The sequence below is a fragment of the Cupressus sempervirens genome, chromosome 5 (assembly GCF_028749045.1).
Source record: "Cupressus sempervirens isolate cs-2001-9-10 chromosome 5, ASM2874904v1, whole genome shotgun sequence".
Classification (NCBI taxonomy): domain Eukaryota; kingdom Viridiplantae; phylum Streptophyta; class Pinopsida; order Cupressales; family Cupressaceae; genus Cupressus; species Cupressus sempervirens.
The window spans coordinates 296368929-296395992 of NC_143122.1; the positions used below are offsets into that span (position 1 = coordinate 296368929).

The window sequence follows — 27064 nt, forward strand, 5'->3', positions numbered from 1 at the left end:
CAAAACCTTCACCAAGTGTTGTGCCTTATGAACCATTCATAAGAAAGCCCCTTAAGCTCATCAATCGATAAGTAGGAGATAATTTCCACATCAAGTCAAATTGTGATATTGCTATCAGGATTTAACTGTGTGATTTTTGAGTCAAACTCATTGACCCATATTTCATGAGTAGTGATTCAACATGAATCCATCTCTCATGAGAATAAATGGAACACTTAGCACTCATTGGATCTAGGTGATGCTCACAAGGGTGAAGCACCGAGACTCCCTGGGAGGTCACCCATCCCAGTACTACTCCAGCCTGAGCGTGCTTAACTACAGAGTTTCCTCCATGGTTAAACCCAAAGCTTGCAACCCTATTTGCAAAACCTTCACCAAGTGTTGTGCCTTATGAACCATTCATTAGAAAGCCCCTTAAGCTCATCAATCGATAAGTAGGAGATAATTTTCACAACAAGTCAAATTGTGATATTGCTATCAGGATTTAACTGTGATTTTTGAGTCAAACTCATTGACCCATATTTCATGAGTAGTGATTCAACATGAATCCATCTCTCATGAGAATAAATGGAACACTTAGCACTCATTGGATCTAGGTGATGCTCACAAGGGTGAAGCACTAGGACTTCTCGGGAGGTCACCCATCCCAGTACTACTCCAGCCTGAACGTGCTTAACTACGGAGTTTCCTCCATGGTTAAACCCAAAGCTTGCAACCCTATTTGCAAAACCTTCACCAAGTGTTGTGCCTTACCAATAAGATCATCCGCATATGAAAATAAGATCATCCACATATGAAAATAACTTCACCATATAATCAACCAACCGACCAAATACTTTCCAACATCATTTCATTACAACCCTAATATATATATATATATATATATATATATATATATATATATATATATATATATGAGGATGGACAGACAATATATGCTTATTTAAAAAAAATCTAGGTAGCCGTTATAATTAAAAAGATATGAATTAGGATGGACTTGCAAAAGCGTAAGATGCATTCACCGGAAAAATCTCTGACAACTCATGCTTTTTCCTAATCTAGCCGTTATCTTTTATGAATATATGGATTTCAATTGGTGTATGAGTCTCGCGGGAAAGCTTCGGCGTAGAAAATAACTTGTCGAGAGCTACAACACAGTGACGGTCCAGAATATAATGGTTTACTAATTATTTGATCACATGGCAAAATATTTTAAGGTTCGTTTGATGTTCTTTCAAAATTCGGAACCTGTACAAAATTTTCGAGACTCTGGGAGTAATTCTTCAATGACCAACCCGGAGGCCAAGCGTTACACTCTCATACAAGCATTTGCTAAGACGGGGTCTCTTCCTCGAAAAAGAGGTTAAATCCATATACAACACTCTCTGTCAAAACGATTCCGATTAGAATTTCTTTTGCTGTTTTTTTTCATTTTGTCTTTGTAGGGTTCTAAACTCATTTTTTCTTTAAAATTTCTGCAAATGAAAATATTCCATATAACGTAAAGGCTTTTTCATGTTGAATTAGACTGGCAATGTAACCTCAGCTTCTGATGCCTCTATGTAGGGTTATTTTCTATCAGAAATCACTCGAGATTTGTATGTAACCCTAGTCAAGAGATAGATCCAATTTCAATACTTCACACGTTTCTTGGATACTTGAACATAGAAACTGGGTGTCTTGCCTGCTGGGTGTCTTGTGAAAAAGTGTCTTCAGTTCCAACTTTTAGGACGTTTCTGCCTTACTCATGTCAGATTCCATCATTATTCCACTAAAGAGCATGCTTCCGATTATTGGTGATTCATACACTTCTACTCCAGATTATAAAGGTTTTGTGATTCCCCCTCGAAAAACGATAACTAGATGGCCTTATATAAATATTTTTATGGTTCTACACAAACCAGATAAAAACCAACTAGTCAATAGGGTAAAGCAGAAAAGATGCAAGACCATTTGTCTGCTTAGAGAGGAGTATCAATAATGGCAGGAGATATGAGTGGCAACCTACTTTTTTATGGCCGGGTCCTGCTTTGCAGATTTCATCGTATACTTCACTTTTGAAGCAGATAGAATTATTTGCAATCAGACTGGAACTTCAGTTCTAGGTTGTTGAGCCGGTTTGGAACTCATCAATCAACCACTTTGTCGGAAATCTTGGTGGAACACGCAGGATGTTGATGACATGCCACTTCTTTTTACTGTTCAGGGCACACTAATCTTCCTAAACGAGCGTATAAGTTATAGTTATTTGTTTCTAAACTAAAAATTTCAATCATCCATCAATTGTAATAAAGCCCCATCAAAATGCCCTTCGAATGGGCTTCTCTGTTTGGATGCTTTAATGGTTCTAACCTCAAGGGCTTTGCCATGCTTCATCAACGTTGTCCTCCATTAGACCCATGATCTAAACTACATGCTCTCCACTTCAGCACCCGTTACTTCTACCCTTAGGCCCCGTTTGGTTGTTCGCATAGGAATAGAAAATTAGAATAGAAAAATGGAATGGGAATGGAAATGAGGAATGAGAATAGAAATAAGCAATTCCAATCATGTTTGGTGCACTTGGAATTCGACGTGAATATGTTAATCTATTGTTTGGTTGTACAAAAATAGAATATGAATAAAGTTAAGTTTTGTATTTTTTGAAAACATTTTTTCTAAATTTTTTTAAAATTTATTATTTTTTAAGTTAATTCATTTTCATTTTCGTTTTTTTAAACAAATAGATATAATTAAAAAAAATGTTATTTAAAAATTTTTAAAAAAAAAATTTAACAAAAAAATTCAAAAAGTAAGTAAAAAAAAAAAAATTCGATTTTTTTTTTTTTTTTAATGGAAAATCGGAATGGGAATGGAAACGGCCTATTCCAATAACAGATATTTTTTGGCATAGACATATGCTCATTTTAGGGGCAAAATTGGAATATGTCTTCCTATTCCCAATTCCGATTGAGCTTACCAAACAACGAATATAAAACATATTCTAATTTCGTTTTCCTATTCCACTCATATTCCAGCAACCAAACGGGGCCTTATTTCTTCCTTTGACTCACGAGGACCCAAATATACCACGACACATTCTCCTAAGATAGATCCCACTGTCTACACACCAACCAAAGCCTTGGTTTTGGGAGATCCATTTTATATTAGAAATGGGTATATCACATGGTTTGTATCAGTTGCTAATACTATACTTCCTAAGTTGCACTAAAGGAGGTGTTGGCTTGAATAGTCATGTACCTACTAGGATAATTATTCACATGACTTACTTAAATTATGTAATCGTAGGTGTCATTTTAGAAGTCTTAATTTTCTAGATTAGATCTTATCATATATCATTTTCACAACTTCCATTAAATTTAGATATATAGGTCATTTAATATTTGATTGAGGCAGTTATCCTATAATATAAAATTAAGATACATGTTATAGTCAACTTCCATTTAATTCTAGTTATATAGGCCATTTAATATTTGATTGAGGTAGTTGTTCTATAATATAAAATTAAGATACATGTTATAATCTTGTTTGATGTACCAAGCTTGTCTTTATAAGCAGGGTCTTTCATTGTATATTTCGTATTCAATTAACCAAATCTTGCATTGTTGAAGTAAGTTGTTCTTGCCATTATCATTTGTGGAAGTTATTTTGGTCTAGAATTTGATTATGAGGGTGGTGAAGAGTCGCATTAACTCCTACAAATATAAGCATAACCAATGAACATTGAACTCTATGCGAGAAAAGTTTAGATCCACTAGCCTAATTATGCATAAAAATATGCTTCTTACAACTATCTAAATGTGTTAAAACTAAAAATTCTTATTGACATGATTTTAAAATGTTCCTTGTACTCTTTTATGCACTTGTAATTAATTATTTGACAACAAAAGTGTTAAGAATGTGTTAGGTTCTTAAGTTAACTCATGCTATGATTAGCATCTAATGGATTGTGCTTGCTATTATTAGTATACTTGTGATTATTTTTATAATACATGTTATTGTTATTTTTGATCTTGTATATAAAAGTCGTTTAAATGTTCTTTCCAAATAATCAAATGAAAAATATAGTAACTCTATTCATATTGATGAATACTGATCAATTGGATTTGTGTTAATGAAGTTGATTTAAAATGTTAGTTATGTGTTATAAACGTACTAAGAAAATAATATTACATAAAGTAGTAACCATAATGTAGTTATAATAGAATTGTCTAGAAGAGAGAGAAGCACATCAAATTAACATGATGTCTAACTGTTACACATGGCTTCAAATCATTATTTCAAACTAGTTAAATCAAAAGCATGTGTTTGAACACAAGAGAAGATCATCACTTGGTAAACTCTCAAAAGTGATCATAAACACCATAAATCATTTATCATACAAGGTGTCAAAGCCTACACGAATCTAAAGTGCACAACCTTGCAAATCAAACTTAGAAATCATAGCTTGAATCCTTGATTATAAGTCATTTATGTTGGTGAAAAATGACTGAATTAAAGCATGAAAACTTTAGTTTGATATCAATCCAACAAAATATAGAATTCTAATGTGATGAACAATCAAATGATAAAATATATCAATTTAATACAAATCTAATATTAAATACTCTTATTTTATTTTATAAATTTTCATGACCATTTATAAAACTATTAATATAACATAATTAATCTCCACTATAATATTTAATTTATATTTATTTATCCTAAATTATAATTAATTAAATCCTAAATATCTAAATATAATAATATATTTTCTATATAAAAATTATTGTAGACATTGTAAATTAAAAAAATTATAATCTATTTTTATTCTTTCCAACTACTAAAAACATAAATGATCACACCTACAATTAATTAAAATTTTAAATACAATAATTTAATCAATATTATAAGACGATTTAACCTATGCTTTTAGACTTCTAAACATTGTATAATTTGAAAAATATTACCATTGATCAACAGAGAATCAGAGCATATATTTTTTTTCCTACGTCATCTGAACCGGGCGCGACTAGCTGGTAACTGAAAAAATTCCAACATTTGTCATCTTATTAAAACTTTCACATTTCTTAAATTAAAGTTTCAACTATTTTCGAAGATTCCGCGAGCACTGGGCTATAGAGATGCCATGTAAGGCATACGACTAAATAACAAGAATTATCCCTGCAATCACAGTCAAAAGTTCACAAGATTACTATTGAGTATGCAGCGACCCTGTTTGAATGGGCTTTGTTTTTTCTCCAGTTGCCAGCTCCTTTATAGGCCATGCGAAACCCGACACAAGAAGAGATGTTACCGAGAATTTCTTTGACTGACATAATATTATATATATGTCTGTCCTGTCTTTGTACGTGGAACTGAAAAAATGGCTTCTGTTTTGGTTTTGTTGTTCATGGCCTTAGCTGCTGCTGCAAACTATGGCAGCAATGGCGTCTACATTCAATACAATACGACAGCAGAGGCAGTGGATGGAAAAATCAATGTGCATTTGGTTCCTCATACTCACGACGATTTGGGATGGCTCAAAACTATTGATCAGTACTACACTGGATCCAACAACAGCGTTACGGTCTCTAATTCAATCCAATTCAATTTTGCTGTACTGATTGTTCAGAACATGCATACCCTAATTCAGTCAAATTAAATTTGGGCAGCGATGTCCATGGAATCTCAGATTAGGTGAATCTTGTAGATGAAAACTAAAATTAAGATATTAGCGAAGAGTTTATGCTGAAATTAGATATTGTGGAACTTACATCAAAACTAGAAATACCTAAGTAATAGATTGTCATAAGTACTACATTCCATTTTTGGTTTAAAAGATGGCGAAACTCCGTGTCTTAAAGGAATTTAATAGTGAAAGATGCTAATATTCTTTATCTTGAATTGATTTTAGTGTGGATGGTAAAATTGTAGCAAAAATATTTTGCAGAATTGACTCAGAAAACTCGACATAATTTTTTACAATAATCAGCGAAATTTATATTTAGAAAGAATCAGGCAATTTAAAAAAAAGTGACAATTCATACTAAAAAGTTCAAAAGCGCTAGCAATGGTAGGAGTAAATATTTCATCTAATTTTTTTACAGTGGTGTATCAGTAAAAAAAGCAGTAGCAGATTGTGTAAAGTCGTATCCATAATAAAAATATGTAATTATATTGAGGCAGCCAGTGATGATTTGAACTTATTTCATTTACTTAACTACGCTATGTTTATGTCAATTATCATGTATCTATCTCTGGTCTGGTGATGTGCAGAGAGGATGTGTGAAGAATGTGTTAGATAGCCTGGTTTTAGCATTGCAAGAGGATCTCAACAGAAAATTTATTTATGTAGAACAGGCAAGTTGGACTGAAATTTACATTTGGTCTCTCTTCTGCATTTTGAAATGATTTATGACTTATTTTATGGTTAGCACAAGAGCAGAGTCCGTCTTGTTGATATATGAAGGTTCCACATAAACTGTACTGATGCTGTTTTAAATGCATTGTATTATAAACAGCTATGGGTTTCCTACAGTTGTATTGAATTCTTTTAAATGTAATTGAAATGAACGTTGTCAGAATTTCTTTTGTCACATGGTCACATTCATGTTATCAGAACATCTGAAAACACTATTAGATACAATAATTCACTTGTTTCTTGAGCTCCTTGCTCGTGTAAGAACACACTAGGAGACAGTTGTAACTTTCGCTAGAAGTTCAGATTTTAATTAATAGATATATGGCAGTTGGTCAATGTTTCCAAAAAAGTTCTGATGTTACCCTACACAAACATATAAAGTACTTTTATTTTCGGGATATTTACCAAACTATGAAATCATGAATCTATGTTATTTCATTAATGGGTAATAATACGTCCCTCCAAATTTTCTTTGGAAACCTTTGTCCTGTGATGAGCCATGGAGAGAATCCTGAAACTCAACTGATGATGCAAAACATGATGCCCAGCAGGCCAAAGTTCTCTTCATGTTTAATGCATTGAGGGTGCTGACCAAGAAAAAATGCACCATAATTTAAGTTTCAGCTATCTCCATGAAGTTTATTAGGAAGAGATATCTTGTCTCTCCACAGTGTCCACATTCTGGTTCATTTATTTAGGCAATAGAAGATGCAACCTTGACATTGGGAAATTTTGATAAAAAAAATTGGCCATCCTAAATAACTAGCCTTCAGATTTGTGTAGCTTATTTTCTGTGAGTCAATTCAATACTGTTAGTTGATAAACGCTACCCATTATCTGTTACATGATTCATGATACTCCTCCTAGCATATTTTGTATCCTTCTAATTTTACTAAACTTTTTAGTTTAGTGATGATAGGCATTTTTTCAGAGATGGTGGAGGGAACAAAGTGAGGAAAAACAGGCACAAGTGAAGAAGCTACTTGATGCAGGGCAGCTTGAATTCATGTAATACTCTTCTTTTCATAAACTTACACAGTTTTGTACTTGAGTAAACGACTTTATTTTTATCAGATACTGACAATTTCTAGCATTTGTATTTAACAGAAATGGTGGTTGGTGTATGCATGATGAAGCAACAGTACATTATATTGACATGATTGATCAGACAACCCTTGGACACCATTTTATCAAGCAACAATTTAACATTACTCCACGAATTGGATGGCAGATTGATACCTTTGGACATTCTGCAGTCCAAGCATATTTGCTGGGTGCAGAGGTAAGAATCTTGATTTAATGATCTATTTCGTTTAAATATCCAAATTCAGAAATAATTGTGTACCAGCGAAGTGCCTATGTAGTTTTATGTTACTTCTGTTCTTTGTGACATTATTTACATGTGAGAATGCCTCCAAAATGCATTACTTACAGTAGGATTGACAAATACTTTTGAGAATGTAACAAGAAATTACAAACTTGACAAATTTGCAAAACTCATCTATATCTGCCCCATTCAATCAATTCCATGTCTTTTCTTCATGTATTTCTCATATCATACTGACCTTCGCTTTCCTATGGTGGCAGAGGATTAATTGCTCTGTTTTGTTTTGCCATCTTGCCTTCTCTTACCTTTGGCGGCAGAGAATTAATTGCTCTGTTTTATTTTGCTTCAGTAGATGGCAAATTATTAACCATTTTTCCCCTTGTAGCTTAGAATGAACTTAGGAATGATTATTGATATGCTTTCCTTGATGGTTCTGTTGCTGTTTTGTTGTTACCAGTCATCTCTATGTAATACATCTTTTCCTCTGTACATATTGGGTGGGTGATAGGTCAATTCTTTAACCATTTGTACATGGCAATAGGGTAAAGTGAATTTGTTCTTGTGACGAGAATTCACCCATCCACATATGAGAGGGAGAAAAGATATAAAAATCTATTCCTGCTGTACCAATAAGCAATATGTCCTAGTCTTACTGCCATTTCTTTTCAACAATAACATGGGGATCTATGTTCAATGTCTTAGCAAGGTAAGTGGAATTGGTTGTGGGGAATTTTCATGACTACATGTGCTTGAGCCAAAGTAGTACTGTGATGGATGACCATCTGTAAAGTTCTAGTGCTTCAACCCTATGGGCAATGGCTTTATTTGAAACATTAGTCATGAAATATGGGTCAGTGACAACTGACTCAAAACCATGGAGTTGAATCCCAATAAGTCATTGCATAATTCAATGGGTTAATTTAACTTTCCTAGTATAAAGCAAGTGTTAACAGCCCAAGAAATGATTTATGACTAATGAAAGCATAAAATATTTTCTGAAATATAGAAAAAACTAATTACGTTTGGAAGCAGTATGGCTCAAAATAACTTCAATATAGTACCTCCATTTTAAATCTTCTCAGTATTTTGAATGTGATTCATGCTTTTCTGTTTTTTGTAGCTTGGGTTCGATGCTGTGTTTTTTGCACGTATAGATTATCAGGACAGAGAAAAGCGAAAAAATCAGAAGTCCTTAGAGGTTGTGTGGCGGGGATCCAAGACATTTGGTTCATCTTCTCAGGTGAGGAGTATTTCCACTATTGCAAATACTTATCACGACTGTCAAGAATATAGTCTCCAACCATATTATGACATTCTTGTAAGTTCTAATTATTCATTTTAGTCCAGATATTTGCTGGTGCTTTTCCTGTTCACTATAGTGCTCCACCTAGTTTTCAATATGAACTTAATGATGACAGTTTTCCAATTCAGGTATGTCTCGTGTGACTGTGTTCAATATGAATAAAGCTAACAAAGTCGTTTCAGGATGATGCTGTTTTCTATTACAATGTTGATCAATTATATATTGCAGGATGATGTTCTTCTTTTTGATTACAATGTTGATCAACGTGTAAATGACTTTGTCAATGCAGCAATTGCTCAGGTAATATATGGTTGATTTCATAAAAATCAAATTGAATGCTGGGTGAAGCATATACTACCTATATGACTGTAGCATAATTACTTGCCCTTTTTAATAGACATAAATATTACTAAAATGCACAACATTTTTGTTTTTTGTTAAAATTAAGTATGATTGTTCATTTTCAAAAGTACAAACACTTAAGCCTCACATAGTAACATTCCTCCTCTTGAATAGGCCAACATTACACGTACAAACCACATTATGTGGACAATGGGGGATGACTTTGATTATGAATATGCAGATTCTTGGTTCAAGCAAATGGACAAGTTTATTCATTATGTAAATAAGGTATTTCTTCTTCGGGCTGTTTTCATGCTATTATGAATAATGTTCAAACATATTTACTGTTCAATATGGAATATCAATATTTAACATTGGCTTGTTGAAGTGTGACTAATTCTTAGCAGATTAACTCTATCCGTGGAATTTTTTCTTCGTAATTTACCATCATAGCTATCAATAACAATATTATGATTGTGGAGAAAATCATAAGCCATAAATATCAAGTGACATTTTATCACTATAGCTAGGGGCTCATATTTATAAGAGATAGCTACTCAATAATGTACAAACCAACAACAAATAATTATAGCCTGAGATCATGGGTTCTTGCCCGTCAGTTTTTTGTTAAAAGCACCATTAAGATTTAACAACATTGTCCCAAGTTATTGTTACTTACTTCACCTACCGGCTCAATCAGGTAGAGACATGCATCTAAATGTTCATGTTCAATGCGTATGATATTCACTTGATTTATTCCATGCATATAAGTCAACATTTTTATGAAAAGTACAACAAACATCTTATAAAGCAAGCTGATACACATATCAACTTTTCTAAAAATGTAAAATTTATTGATCAAGTGTTTTATTAAATGCTTCATGCAGGCTGTGAAACTAACCAAAAAAAAAACCAAAGCCTGATCTATGAACATAAATACAAATTCGAGATAAACGTGAAAAGAAATAGGAGGTTCATGGGTGCCAGCCATTTCTTGGAATGACTGGTCTTGTTGCTGGTTGCCTGTGCACTTTGCATTCCTGCTGTCCCACTTTTCCTTGCTCCACACCAAATCCTGCAAGCGAAACAGAATGGAGTTAGCTCAAAATGATGTAAGCAATGACTAGCTATTTCACTGTCCTACTCCGCATATGCATTCATATCCCTAAATCCCAAGTCCTGATTTATTTTCTAACTGGTCTGTGTCATGTGCAACAAAATGATCAATGACACATGGACGTAATTTGTGGCTCCCACAAGGGTTCATGCCCAGCGTGTCATTAATCAACAAATATAGCAAGAGAGAAGCTTATAATATCAAAGGGACATACTAACTTATGATATGAAACCTTTTATTATACCATCACACAGATCCACCAGTTGCAACAAGCATAAAATTGTTTAAGGGACAACATTCAATGGTTGAAACCTTACAGTTTTCAGAAATAACATGGTACTAATTATGTTTTAAGGGAGCATAATCTGTTTGAGCTTAAACAGAGAGAATACATGGGTGCCATGCAAAGATCAAGTGATAGGGCTGAATGTGTATAACAGATAAAGACTAAATCATCCTCCATAACAGCAACAACAGAAATAGTGCAAAGTAAAAAAATAATACAAAGACATAACATTCATCAGGGCTAGTCAATCAAAAAGCTACAGAAAGCCTTTGTAGAAGTCAAGATCGAGACATAACTGCCAAACATCATTCCAAGTCTTTCAATCAACAACAGTATGCATACAAAAAATTGAAGCAAGCAAATTGTTGTTAATTACAGAATGGAGATGTCATGGCAGTTAAAGGTTCAAATTGGATCAGCATGGGTATTAGTTTTGGGGAGCATGACAGTTTTACAAGATTATCACATGGATGATAGAAATCTTAATACAATGATGATCACTGTGCATATTATATCACAGTGCTGGAAAGAAGGAATGGAGACAATTCTTTACATTCAACTTTCAAGGTATATAAAAGAGAAAAAGTCTATATCCTTAATATGCTTCAACAAGTAAAGTCAATACCAACTTCCCAAGTTCAACTCGCAATCATACATATCAACAGCAGTATTGGTATGTTCATATCAGCATGACAGATGTAAAAGGGAAAAGTGTGCTGTACACTACATTAAGCTAACATGCTACAGGAAGAAAATAAAAGGAGCAGCAAATATGTGACAAACAGAAGGGTTACAGGAAGCATTTGATTTGTGTGGATGATACATGCATGAGAGGGATTAATGCAGCAAAGAAGAGTCTAAGCATCATCATCATAGAGAAAAACAAAAAATTGCATCAAAACTTCTTTAACTCATCTTCGACTAATCATTTCCAATAGAGAAGCAACTCGTCAATCATTTATTATCAAATTTCAATAGCAAAGAATAAAATACTGGTTTAAACAAATGTGAAACCAAAATAAGTGTTATTGATATCATGCTGTAGCAATTGAAGAAGCCCTATGCACAAAAAATGGCATAGCAATAGCAGAAGAATGAGAAAGTGATAAGTTATATCACAGTGTGTAAGAGATGGTGCCACTGTATACCTAAAAACATCAGAATATGTATGGTACCAGCTGAGAAGATCAAAGTAGCAACTATCAACCATTAGCATGAGAAAGACATCAGCTATACTAGAAGCATAAAGTGCTCCAATGGAGAATCAGAAAGATTTTGAACTTTTCTTTCAAACTGAAATTTTTACAGCAGGAACAAGAATAATAAATGAGAGGTATGACTACAGAAGTGCTATAAAGAAAGTAGATTAAGAACACCTGCATAAACATCCTCTGTCAGAACCAAAGTAACAAGAATCAGAATTGGATCGGAATCAGCAAGGCCGAATCGAATCGTGAATTGGCCATGAATCCGAATCGAATTGGCTATGAATCGGCAAATTTAAAAAAACCCTTTAAATTTAGAGATTTTAACAATTTAAAACTTATTTCATGCACCCTTATTGAATATAACTTATATTAATAATATATCAGTCCTAGGCCCGATTTTTGTAATTGGATTTATCAGATGTATTATATTTGCTAAGAATGGGAGAGTGTTATTTGATTGAATATCCAATGTTCTAGTGGTTCATATGAATTCGGAACTATGTTGCCTCGTTGTTCTTCTCTATGACACCACTGATATAATTATCCCAATTGTATTTGTTGCACATGTATAAGAGTATGCATTCTTTGGATGTTTCTCTTTCTGAGTTGTCAAATCCTGACATTGTGGGAAGATTTTGAATCCTCTACTTGGTGGGTGGAAAACTGATAGTCCTATTCCTTATTGCAGATGAATGATTTACTATTTTAGTCAAATGTGTGAGAGGCGTGACTTTTGTAGCTATTGCAGAGATACAATGATGCTATGTTTTTTTTTTAAATTCAAATTTTTTAAAAGAAAAATTCTACCAATTCATGGAGCCAATTTAGGCAATTTTTTCCATGAATCACATGAATCAGCGATTCAAGAAATTCATGGGAAAAAATCAGCTGAACCAAGTCACGACTCATAAAAAATCGCCTAGCTTGAATTGAATCGCCAAACTGACGATTCAGACAATTCTCAAAACTATGGTTAGAACCCTTGAGAAGACACACTCAAATAAAGCCTGCTTCAGAGGTTATGAACACAAGAAAGATAAGGGTTTCGAGCTTTGAGAGGATTAAATTGCTGCATGACTGAATGGTAAAAGTGGGAAAATGTTGTCTGTAGAATGTCAAATGCTAAAGACCAAAGGAGAAGCCGTTCAGGGAATTTCTAGATTGTGTAAAGTATGCAAATAAAGCTCGCAAGTAAGACCTCTGATTTTTTATTTGTGTCATGAAGCACAAGGTGTGTCCGCCTAGTATAAGATGATAATATAGTTACTTTAATGAACAAATAAAATGAATATCTGAAGAATTATAAAGTTTTATCAATAATAGTGAAGTCTGCAATCTCTATTTGGATTCATCGTTCTAACCTTAAAATAAAAGTGTTGTTAATTAATCATTTACTAAGATACAAACATTGAAAGCGAGGAAGGTATTTCAATTCATATTAGCTCTGTGGCATAAACAAGGTTACATTTACTACAAACCAGCCTTAAGAATAATCACCATACTTATGGGGAGATTGTACTATTAGATTCAGAGATATCATTGTAAGGGTCACATGGTTCCAAGAATAGAAGGTTGATGTTATCCTCATTTTCCCAGACACCTACTTGATCAGTGGCAATAAAGCGATCAATCTAGCCTATGGATGGAGGGAAACAAACATGTAAGAAATAAATTAGAAAATCTAGATTCCTTCTTACAATTGGGAACCATTTCTTGAAACCTCGCTTATTATAGGTGGTTATTATTGGACACAATGGAACAATCCTCTCGTAGTTTAGATTAATTTCATAATTGTAGGGTCTAGGGGTTGGTCAATCTTAGCTAATATTAGATAATACTTTTTACAAGTCTCCTAGCAGATCTTGTTTGAAGAGTCTCCTGCATAGTGAGGCTATACATGATTTATCTAGTTCCACCATATTAACCATAGCTAGAAACATGCAAGTGACATCAGAAGAAACTCGATATCGGTATGTGTTAATGATAAAGTCCTTCCCTAGGATGCAATAAATTGCCCTTATTACCAAGATTTGGGAGGATAATAACGTATCCTTGATATTGTGTCCAGTAATGGGACGATCAAAACTGTTTGAAGATTAGGACCTTAAAGCTTGATTATGGTTTGCATTATGGACTTAAGTTTTATGAGAAAACAATCCTCTTATATAAATAGGTAAAATGATCGAAGAGGAATAGGAAACATCATGAATTCGAAAGGATTGTGTAGGGCTTCTCTCGAGAATCTTTGACACTTATAGCAAAGAATACAAACGGATTATGACATAAGCTAGGGCTGATAAAATAACAAAGACATGAAATTATACGTAAAAAAGGTCATGTAGTGGTTGGAGATAGAAGTCTAGATAGAATGACCTATTTTAAAAGTAAGAACCCCTTTCATATACTATTTCTAAAGTCCAAGCATAGCGAAGAAGAGAGACTTGCTAAATGAATCCATGACACAACTAAAAACAGACCAAGAACTATCTTCATGGATTTGACAAGGATCTATTATTCCTAAGTTGCAGGTCTTAATTCTAATTTTTTGTATAAAGATGGCTAAAACTTCAGAGATTCCTATCTATTAACTCATATTTTCTTATACTGGTCTATTAAAAATAGGGGAGCTTTTATGTCAAAGAAGCTCATACTATCTAGATTTATCCTACTTGAAGTGAATTAAGATATAAAGTATGAGAACTTGAAACAACAGAGGTATGAAAACGTCAAATGATTAACTCAAATAGATTTGATACTTATTCTTAGCGTATGTATGAAGTTCTAAGACTAAGAAGTTTTAGAGAATACTTAAATCTGGGAGAAAGGTTCTCCTCTCCAGATTTATAACCTAATCTGTGATATATGGATGAAATAATGAAAGGGAAGAACATTCTACCTAAAGAAAGAATATCAATATAGTCTACACCTAAAAGGCTCTTCCTCACAGTTCTTCCAAAGATGGGGCATAATTGACAGGCATTTTTATCAATTTCAATTTCCTTTAATTCCATTTAATTTCATCTAATTCCATATTTCTAATTTAATTGAATTTTTAATTTAATTAAATCTTCTAAAAATCTTTAAAAAACAAAATGCTGAGGCAATAATCATTTTCTTAAAAATTAAAAATCCTCACAAATTAGAAAATCATATATTCTTTAAAGTCAGAAAAAACAAAGTCTTTCCATTTTCAATTTTTGGAAACTTAATCTCTCCAAAAATTGAAAACATTTTCAGATTTTATCGTCTGTTTTCCTAGTTTTAAGCAAACTTACCAAATTTTTTTCAGTCACATCTCTTCTTATTTGTTGATCTTGATTTTCTTTGATTAATCTTGATCGTCCATTTTAACCAAAATTTTATCAATTGGAATCGTATCTTTTATCACATTTCTTGGAGCTTAGAGTCTAAGTGCTACTAGAATCACAACTGAGTGTACACTTTGTTTAAACAAAGAGAAGCAATAGAGGCTTGAAGGGTTTATTGGTTTGCATGCATTGGTTTGCTTGTATTTATTTATGATAATTTATGCTTTCAATTCTATTGTTTGTAGGGTTAAATGGGTTTGTTAGCTAGGTATTCTGATTTAATCGGTGCTACTAACAAGTTTGTTTGAGTCTTGCAGATTTCCCCTGTGACGCTTTCCAATAAGGATGGCTAAAGTAAGCGAGGAAGGAATGGGAAGTAAAGTTGAATGATCGGATAGGTTAGAGGCTTGAAGGGGTTAGTCTATGACTGTCTAATCCATTAATAGGTCTTAAAGAGGACTAAGAAGGTGTATGTAACTTATAAAGGATCTTGGTATTGATCCTAGTGAGAAGTTGAATAGTGATTGATCCTAGTGAGAAGTTGAATAGTGATTGAGAAGGAATTCCTTGATGTGGGAAGTTGTGTCTCACAATAAGTTTGAGCAATATGTCCTTACTGATTAGGACATTGTATGTGAGTTTTCAAGATGCTTAACATCATGTAGGATGCTCTGCATTAGGAGGCAAGGGGGTGTTATACACTATACGTGTAGAACTTGGTATACTAATTATGAAATGCTTTTTTGTATGACATTAAATTTGAATACTTGGAAATTGCAAAATCACAACACTAGCCAGAACCATTGAACAATTAATGGTAACATAGTACATACCCAATAGTAACATTCAAAAATCAAAATTCTAATAGAAATTCAAGTACCCATCATGACGACAACATGGTTGCCAAATGGCGGAGGTGGGGCTATTTGGGTACTCCAAGTACACGGTGTAGGGATGTCTTATGGATAGGTACTTTGAGGTTTTCGGGGCGTGGGAGTCCCTGATTTCAATGCTAAATAATAATTTGGTCAAGCCATCAACACAAATCAAGCGTATTGGTTCAAACAACTAAATTTGACACTTTGGTTAGGTAAATTAGCTCATGAACAAGGAGGCATGAAAAACTAGTTTAAGACTAAGATCAATTTCTAGTATGCATGACTATTAACTAATTGGGTCCGCTCCATCTACCTTTATCCAATTACCACCACTCTTATCTTGATCTCTATCTACTTACCAACTTTACAATGTAGAATAAACACATTTAAGCATTTATTGGCAAAAAAGTAGACGATAAGGGCCATATAGGAACCAAATGATAATATTATCAAACCCATCAACAAAAATCAAGCCCACTTATTCAAATAGCTGACATTTACTCTCTAGTTAGGGCAGAAAGGCATTCAGATTGGGTTGGACTAAGATTAAATTCTAACTTGTGTGATTATTATGTGACTGTGTCCTTTCCAGTTGTTAGTAAACAAATTTTTCCTTCAAAAAGAAATACAGAATATGACTCAAGACGCTCGAATAGAAGAACAAAAATCTACTAACAGTTGGATGAGTTATCATTGGTTGATAACTCTCCTCTGAATTGAGAGGCACAACTCCCTCGTAGAAGATATTCAATGAATTAAATAACAAAGCATATCTGTGCCTTGAAGATACAAAAGGCTTTTCAACATTTATTCATAAACATGAAATGAATGTGCTTACAGATGTAGGTAATTAACAATAAAATTAAGCAAATAACCATAAGATTATTTACTAACCCTCCCGTATGGCAAAGAAACTGAAAGGAGATGGATGCTTCAATATACAACATATGAGTACCTAAACCAACATATTTATTCATTCGATAGATACACAGAGAAAGTGTTTGAAAATTAACAAAAGAAGCAATCACAAGATTGATTACAATCTATGAAATTAGATATTTAGATCAAAAGATCTAATCAATATTGAGAGTCCGTTATTTCAAACACAAACAAAAGAGCCATAAGACTATTCTGTCTCTATGTTATCAGACTACTCAGAAAATGCAGTAAGAAGTATCCATTCCCTTCTCATCTCTATTACAATCAGTAATTAAAATATGTCTTCTTCCTATAGCCTTCAAACTCCCAGAAAAGAAGAACTTCCAACTTGGCTTTCAGTTGCATATTTATCTTCTAGTTTTCCAATAAATTCTTTTAGTTTGAATAACTAATTCTTTATTGTCTTTAAAGATTATCCCTTACCGATATAAGACCTCATGTTTTATAAACACTAAAGCCACCTTTTAATAGCGAAATGACATTTTTGGATAGGCGGTACGACTAATTGATAGGTGTCTTTTGGAGATGGAACACTATACATATTATTCATAATATGTATGCTGCCCCAATCTTTGTTTGAGCACTCCCAAACGGCACTTGGCCACATAGAAATTGAATTTCTTGTTTATGTCATTGCCTCTACCTGAGAAACAATTGACAATGATCTATGCTTGTTCATATATGCTCTTTTTATCTTCGAAGGGCGGTTGACTACATCATGCATCATCAATCTAAGGAAGAGCACATCTTCTTGAATGAACCGGGTACAAGCCTTTTTCAAAGACATGCTTTGTATCCATTAAAGAAGACTGTACATCAAATCCTAGTCATCAAATATCAACCCGAACATATCGAGCTTCTTGGCTTGTAGAAACACTTGACACCTCTTGCCAAACCAATTTAAAATCAATCCTTTGACATCCTCTGCGGCTTGAGTTCATTCATTTTTCAACTGCAGCTTGAGTTAACCAATTGTGAATTCAGACACAGTTGTTGTCGTTCAATTGATTACTTCAAAGCATAGCCATCTATTGGGTGCTTGGCACTGCCAAGCCATGTTACTTCCGAATAAGAGTCCCAAGTCTTTTAATTCATCGGGTTTGCCCTCGTTGCATTCACCTTTATAAATGTACAAGTTACACCAAGACCAATGAGGTGTAAATACCCAAATGATCCAGTTCACTAAACATCTCATCGACTACACTAAGTTGACTGGTCTTCCATGGAAAATCACTGAGTCCTCTATCTATTGATATTTTGCCGAGCAGTTAGTGTCCATTCTTCATGCGGGTTTGAAATCATTGTTTGGTCTTAACGATTCATTGTGCCATGGCTGCCCAATGAAGATATTTGGTGTGCTATGAGGATAATCTAAAACATGGAGAGCATTGATTCATTTAACATCTTAGGAATCGTGTGGCATCGAGCTCAAAATCTAATCCGATCACCATTATATCTGGTGTATGCTACTTGACATTCGGTCAAGTAGTTTATATTGGCATGTGCAGCTCCTCTCAATTTCTTTAACCCATCATGGGAGTAGACTAATAACAAAGCATGGACTGATTCCTGAAAACCACCTGTCTTTGTGGTTTTCTGCTATTGCCCATTTATATCCATATTTCAAAGCATTCTTTGGAGAATCGACCTTGCTACTTCTTAAACGTGCCATTTGCGTGTTTTGGAATGATCCCACATCCTTATCGCGGAATTGGATCTTTGATTCACACTCATCATAGGCATATTAGGTTCAAATGATCTTTCAACTTCTTGTTCAATCCATACTAATTGAGTTGTGAACATGATGTATTTGGTAGAGGCATTCCGTCAAACAAATTACAAGCATTCACTATGCTTTAGCACGCGAAGCTGGCTGCAATTTTGGTTTACCACTATTTCATTTCCATTTGCAGGGGTTTTGCACGACCTGAAGTTTACAAATGGCCGGGTGCATATCTACTCAAAGTATCGACGAAACTTGATTATGAAGATGGCCAAATCATTACGCCAAATGCAACTCAACGAGTGGGATCCTTTTGAGATTTTGGGATTAAGCTGCTCATTTGATTTAAAGGTTCTTAAAAGTGTCAATTCCTTGACACAAGCATCTAAATTATCAATAAAAGATGACAACTGATATACATGGGGCTTGAGGGGAGACCCACATTATTGTACATGCCACAGGCATTTGCATTACTCATTTATCGGTATTGGAATCAGTGATACATGCCCGAGATCCAATTTGAAGTGGAATGATCATCTTCAATATACCATGTTTTACCATCATGACTATTGGTCATGTGTTATTACATCGGATTTAATTGATTATTAAAATAGCTAGTTCATCCTAAGACTCGTGCCTCAACCAAGGGCTAGTGCTTCATCAAATGTTTTGTCTTATTTTTTTATTAATGGTTGATCCCTGAAGCTGAATCTGTACTTTTGAATCGTTGAACTATGAACCAAAACTTGAAGTATTCAAGATCTGTATCTTCAATCTTGAATCCTGGTTTTGAACTTTGAACCTTGACTTTGAACTGAACTTTGATCTTTGAAGCTGACTTTGTACTCTTGAATCTGAAAACTGAACTTTGGTGTGCACCTCTGAACATATGAACTTCGAGATTTTAATCCATGATGGGGTCAATATAAACCTGAATATTTGAAACACTGAACTGCATTTGAACTTTGAACAATTGAAAATCTAAATCTGCATATTTCCGCATTTCAAACTTGACAAGATGACTTTTGAACTTGAAGCTTGAACTTAGATTCTGCAAACTCAAACTTGAAACTGAATTTGAAATTTGAACTGGTGAACCTGAACCATACATTTGAACCTTGAACCTTGGAGGTTCCAAGTTCAAGTTCAACATAATCTCGGATCGCTGCCTCTTTCATGAATTAAACTTTTCACAAGCATCATTACTACTAAAAACCATTAAGAAACTCAAATGGTTGAGGAATCTTTTCTACTCGGATAATTTTTTAAGTTTAAAAACCGGGTGCTGAAAGCTTGCTTACACCAGTGTAGGGATACGTCAGGATGACAGATGTCAAGATGAGTTTTCGAGACAGGGGGACAAAGCGTCTCAATTTTGGGATGGTAGGAGATTGTGGGGTAGGAGGGCTGCTGTATACTATACATATGGAACTTGAAGTTCTAGTTATGAAATGATGTTTAAATATAGCATATTAAATTGAAATACTTGAGCATTGCAAAATTAAAACACGAACTAGAACCATTGAACATCCAATACAGTAACATTGTACATACCCAATAGTAGCATTCAAAAATCAAAATTCAAATAGAAGTTCAAATACCTGTCCTGATGGCGGCATGGTTGCAAAATGACAAAGTGGGGGTACTCGGACACTCCACGTACTTGGTGTGGGGATGTCTTAGGGATGGGTACTTCGAGGTTTGGGTGGAGGGGTGTGCAGGTCCTTGAGTTTCTCTGATCCTTCATCTACCTTTATCCAATTACCACCATTTTGATATTGAGCCCCACCTACTTACCAAAATTTCATTGCATATTATACATCTATAATCTATACACAAGCTGCCATTTCTTGTTGGAGTGTAAATACACTTAAAACTCTTATAAAACAATCTATACATGCTTTCATGAAAATTCGATAAGCATATGTAGATCAAAACCAATATGGTGGTAATTGGATACAGATATATGGGACAACTCACTTGATAGTCACCCATTCGCACACTTGATCTCAGGCTAACCCAATTTTGAATGTCTCCTTACTCATCTCATAAAATAGACACATAGACTGTATACATCCATTTATGACAAACATGTGTTTAGGTGTCACTTATATATGCCACTTTCTAACTATCTGCATGAAAATATTTATAAACCACATAGAATAGTCAAATGCCCAAATTTTGTCTATAAAGTCCTTAAATTCTTATAAATTTTATAATTTTTTGCTTTCCTTTCTGAAAAATAGCAAGCCAAATACTAACCAGCAATTTATAAATACCAATATTAACAATCAAACTTCTTACAAGTTACATTGATACTAATGTTGCAATGGATATATCACTAGATCACTTGCAAACCAAACAAATTGACATTAACTAAATATTGATGTAAATTTACACTCCACCAAGTTTTGAGATAAGGAATAGAAGGGATGGGAGATGCGTCTTTGGGATGGTATTTTTCATGCTATTTTAGGGAACAACAATGAATGGTGAAGGAGACTAATTTATAAAAAAATAGGAAAAATTAAACTATATGGAAATTGCAAATCTCTGTATGATAACATTAATAAGGAACTCATCATATAGATTATAGAATTCTTAATACACAACATTAGAATTGACTTGAGAGTTCACATCAGAGCTAAACAAATTAATGAATCCAAAACTCATACTATAATTTCTTCCATATTTCACTATCAATGTGCATATGGTATAAAATTAAAGAATAAAAACAAAATGCCCAAAGGCTGCAAGTTTGAACTACAAAATGATAAAGTCAGAAAAATGAGGTCAATAAAAGTGAGGTTGTCTCTAATTGACATCTGTCAACATTGCATCAAAATTAAGTCTTACATTAAGCCACTGCCACTAACAAGGTTTGCCTCATCCAATGGAACTCCAACCAATCCATCTTGTGTATATTCCTCATCAATCTAGGTAGCATATTATTTATCAACATTCCTCTATGCAATGGAGTAATTAAGAACTTGTGAGAGGAGGTGAATAGAAAGCATCGTCAACTATGGTGTATCCTTGTTGTGCATGCCTTGTTGGGTGGATATTTTGCAACCGACAATTTTGGGTGAAACCCAATCGCAAAATAGAATGACCAGCCACATCATGTGAGACAAAGTCTCTCCTACCTTAAAGGGAAGGCTTCCCCTTCTCACTGTTCCTTGAATCAAATCAAGGTAAACAAGAAGTTGAGAGATTTTATAAAGGGTGTTACCAATATTCTTTCCTCTTAACTTCTAGGAAAGAATCCACTTACCCATGGAGTGGGTAATGGGCAAGATGAAATCTCTAACTACACTTCTATCTAGTAGTTGGAAACGGTAATACCAATAAATCAACACCAACTCAAAGGCTCATTGAAAGTGTACTGGTTTGGCTCTAAGTCCTGTTTACTTAATTTATAAGAAAACTATTGGGTGTATATTTTGCAACTGACAGTTTTGGGTAAAAATCTAGTTGCAAAATAGAATGACCAGCCTTAGTGTGTGAGACCAAGTCTCTCCCACCTTAAAGTGAAGGCTCCCCCTTTTTCACCATTCCTTGGATCAACTCAAGGTAAGCAAAAAGTTGAGAGATTTTGTAAAAGGGTGTTACCAATATTCTTTCTTCTTAACTTTCAAGAAAGAATCAACTTACTCGTGGAGCAAGTAATGGGCAGGGTGAAATCTCCAACTACACTTTTATCAAGAGCTGGAAACAGTGATACCGATAAACCTACACTAAGGCTAGCTGAAAATGTATCGATTTGGCCCTAAGTCCGATCATACTTCTTTATGAAAAAGCTTTACTATTAAGGCACAAAGACTCTTAAAAATAAAGATAACTTAACCATTTTGGGATGTAAGAAGGAAGTATTGGCTATAGATAAAGCTTCTAGCTATATATTTATACAATTGCTCCTAGTGAAAGCTCTAGTTCTAATTGCTTCTTAACTTTTTTATATTCAATCACCAAGAATGCAAGATAACATGAATCAAAGATAACATAAATGAATTATAGACAAAGCTTATAATTCACACAAGGAACAATCTCATGTAATCAAAGTTAAGTCTCAAATACTCCTTTGTATTCACTTTTCTCTCAAAATAGTGCTACACAAACAAAGTTCTGTTGGCACAATTTCTCCATAGCTCTCTTGCATACAATAAAAGATAAAAGATCGTTTAACAATGAGGGGGGCACTCCTTTATATAGGCACTGGAGATGAGAAAAAGATGGAGGAAAAATTGGGAGCAACTCAACCAACTTTGACCTAGTCTAACTAAAAGAGAAATTATAGGGTCACATGCAACTCACATTACATCTTTTATGTACATGTAACTTGCATCACATGTAATTACATCTTTTTACGCAATGCATCCTCTTAGACCTACAAACATAAATAAAAACAAAAACAATCTCAAAGATTGTTTCTTAGTGCCTTGAACTTGATGATGATATTACACACTATAGGAAGATCAACAATCTCCATTGTCTTTGATATGGCATCTATTCTCACTGTATCTGCATATGCTGATTGCACAACCTTGTAATTTGTTCGATGACCTCCAAATCAAGACTAATGATAACTTTGCCGCCAACATCCTTGATTGTTTTAGATTTTGGGCTAAAGCGTCTTGCACATCCAAGGACAAAATCTAGTTCCATGGCGGCCATAGGAAATGCAAACACCAAATGAATGTAACTTCTTTTGATGCAGTTCATCTCGTGACCAACAAGAGTTTCTACCCTTTGCAGAAAATCAGCCAAGCCATGTCCACATGACTGATCTTTGTGTCCATCACTTTATCTAGAATAAATGAGTGATGAGGGAGTTGCATGAGCCAACTCTTTATCATATTGATAATTCATCTTGCCTTTGGATTTTGATGGTGAGGGCATTTCTTGCACTTGTGCTGCAACACAAAAATCCCAAAACATAAACACATCATCAGAGGAAATTGTCATACAAGTTTATTCTTGGTCAAAAACAAAGGCTTGAATGTGGACTTGAAACTTTAGGAGTTCCAATGAGATGATTTCAAAAGAGAGAAATCATTTGCATTTAGTGAATGGAGCTGAAATGCGAACAAAAATGGAATGTGGAATGAAGTATTATGAAGGTGGAAAATGGAAGATGAAAATTGAAATGAAATCAAAATATGTGAAGGTGTAATGCATGGGACTGCGTGCAAATGGAGATAACTGATTTCCAAAATGCAACTTAAGGTTTTCAAGACGTTATTGCATGAAAAATGATTACATTTAAATGCAATATGCAACGGGGGATGGAAAGTGAGATGTAAAGCAAATGCGGATGGAGGATGCGCTTTAAATGTAAGAGTGGGTAATGGGTGAGATGCAAAGAATGGAAAGATGCAGAAAATGGAAAAGCATGTTTTTGCTCATGAAGGCGTGACTGCATATGGAGAGGTGAAAATGGAATGAAGCTTGGGGGAAAATGAACTTTATAGTCATCTTAAAGGGTGAAGTGAAAATACATGGAAGATGAAAATGACATCTTTTTGACTTTTCAAAAAGTGACTTTAAGTCAAAATGGGAGTTTTGAGATGTAATTACACGTAAGGCATTTCGTGTAATCGTGTTGTGCGAGTGAATGCTGAAAGTGAAATGAGTGAAAAATGGAAGCAGAAAATGAGATTACATTCATGTGCAGATGATGAATGAGATGGAAAACATGTAATCACATTTGTTGGATGAGATGTGAAGTATTGACATGGAAGATGGAAATGAAACATGATGATGCTTTCACATGAAGTGCAACAACAAGAATTTCTTGGGAAAGAACTTGCAACTTCTTGAAAGTGGAGAAAACCAGAAAGCAAGCACACAAAACACAATAACTCAAAAGAAAGATGTACCTTTTGAAAGTGACTCAAACATGTCAATATGCAAAGTACTTAACACACAATTTCTAATTTGGATATTGGGGAAAAACCAAAAACATAAAAATGAACAATTTCTTCATTTTTAAAGGAAAAATGCACTTTCCGTGGTATCAATTTCAATAAGTGGCAATTATCAAGCAATAATATGCATAAAATCAGCAAGATAAACACAAATTAAATAGCAAGAAAAAATAAGTCCACTTACATGAAGATTAAGTGCCAAAAATGATGGAGGAAAATGCTCCAATGTTTAAAATTTCTTCAAAAACACTTTGAATTTTTTAAACCTTGCAAACTTGAATGGGAGAAGGTAGCAAACAAGGCATTTTAGGTGGAAGATGCCAAAATGTGCCCTAACATGGGCAAAAAATGGATTTATCTGGAGTTTTCACCAAAAATGTGCCCTTGGATAGAGCTTAGAAAAATGTCTTTAAGCAAGATGAATCTTAATGTTAGAAAATCCATTGATGGGAAAAACAACCCTATTAGAGAAGATCTCATGAAAAACCATCAAGTAAATCTCCCATAATCTTCAAAATTGGGTTCTTGGAGGCTCATGGCATGTGTTCTTCCAAAATCGGAGTTCTTGAGGGTAAATACATGAGTTTTTAGGCAAATCGGACCTTTTAGGAGGCAATTCATGTTTTAAAATATGTTTTTGGTTAAAATCGCAGGTTTTAGGATGGAATACATATTTTAAAAGCTCCCCATAAGGCAAATCACACTTTGGGAGGCATGACACATTTTAAAATATGCATATGGTTAAAATCGCACCTTTTGGGTGGATTGCATATTGTAAGTGAAAGCTCATATTTTTGATGCAATGACACATTTCGAGTGAAAGCGCACATTTTTGGTGTAATGACACCAAAAAGGTCCAATTTTGATAACCTTATGCTTTTAAGTTGAACTTTATATGCAATGACATGTAAACTGTCCACTTTTGATGGATTTTACATGTAATAGCATATAAAATGTCCACTTCTGATAATTTAAAGTGGTTAAATAAACATAAATTAATTTAATTTCATTAAAATGTTACTTTAATGGGACATAAGCCATATTTACATATCATATTAAAAATATAACATATAAATATCATTTAAAAAATAACATTTAAATGAGCATTTGATTTAAATGTCAAAAATTAAATTGAAACTATATAGTTAATGTAGTCACTTTAAGTGAAAAATCAAAAAGTAACTTAACTTAAAATTATAACATAAAGTGCACTATAGTTACTTTAAGCGAGAATTTAAATGATAAAGTAACTTAAAAACATAAAATAAAGTGAATTTAAGTTACATTTTTCAAAAAGTGAATGTCAAATTAAAAATATAAATTCGTGCTGTTGCATCAAAAAGGTCCACTTTTGGGGCACTAAAACGGCCATATCTCTTGACTGACAACTCCGATTGAGCTCTAGGTTAGATCAAATTGAAGGGGATACCGAAAGCTATGACTTGAGCAAGACCAAAGGACTAAAAAACCAATAAATACAAACTCAAAAGCAAAGAAAAAGACGATGAAGACCTCAAAAATCAAGCATAGGCTCGACAAAAAGAAAAAAGAAAAAGACTTGATGAAAAGCCTTTAGTAAAACAATTTGATATACGAATTGGAGTTGATTGATCGATCAACATGAAGCAATTGAATATCAATTTCAACTTAGAGAGACGCAAAACTAGCTTGAAAAAATTTCGTGCTGTTACCAACATTTTGTGGTGACAAAATAAAGGAAAACAAAAATCACTACCATTGGGGCACAAAGACTTCCAGAAGGAGATGATTTCTATTCTATTCTATTCTATAAGAAAAACCTCTACCATTGGGGTACAAAGACTTCTAGAAGTAGGGAAATTCTAACTATTTTTTGTGAATTTGAGATGACAATACAAGCTATAGTGAAAGTTTTCAGTCTCTATATCACCACAATCGCTCCCAGTCAAAGCTTCGGCTCCGATTGCTTCTTAACTCACTATGCTCTATTATTAGCACAAAATAATAACATGAATTAAAGACAATAGGCACAAATTACAATCAAAGCTTCTAATTTGCTCTATCACAATTGTTTCTAGTCAAAGTTTTGAATCCAATTGCTTCTTTTATTCACTTTTCTCCCAAGTTTGTATGACACAATCAAAGTTATAATTGCACAATTTTGATAGAGCTTTTTTGCATACAACAAAAGATGATTTTTAAGTGAGGGGGCACTCCTTTATATAGGCAAAGGAGTTGAGAAAAAGTGGAGGAAAAAGTGGGAGCAACTCAATCAACTTTGACCCGGTATATCTAAGAGTGAAATTATTAGGTTGCATGCAACT

At 33.9% G+C, this 27064-nt stretch overlaps 1 protein-coding gene across 10 annotated transcripts in view; it reads left to right on the plus strand.

The window, feature by feature from the left end:
- The first annotated feature begins 5255 nt into the window (after positions 1 to 5255).
- The window catches only part of LOC149555741 (alpha-mannosidase-like), a 317266-nt gene continuing 295457 nt past the window's right edge, over positions 5256 to 27064 (plus strand). For 8 of the 10 annotated variants that reach the window (XM_089829886.1, XM_089829889.1, XM_089829888.1 and 5 more), the window contains exons 1-8: positions 5256 to 5569; positions 6259 to 6342; positions 7323 to 7411; positions 7511 to 7685; positions 8851 to 8970; positions 9078 to 9161; positions 9262 to 9333; positions 9550 to 9663. In XM_089829886.1, the coding sequence (XP_089686012.1) occupies positions 5366 to 5569; positions 6259 to 6342; positions 7323 to 7411; positions 7511 to 7685; positions 8851 to 8970; positions 9078 to 9161; positions 9262 to 9333; positions 9550 to 9663 (942 nt within the window). In that variant the 5' untranslated portion in view covers positions 5256 to 5365. Of the gene's footprint in view, positions 5570 to 5654; positions 5680 to 6258; positions 6343 to 7322; positions 7412 to 7510; positions 7686 to 8850; positions 8971 to 9077; positions 9162 to 9261; positions 9334 to 9549; positions 9664 to 27064 lie in introns of those variants that run through there. The other 2 variants (XM_089829887.1, XM_089829892.1) reach the window with 2 other exon arrangements.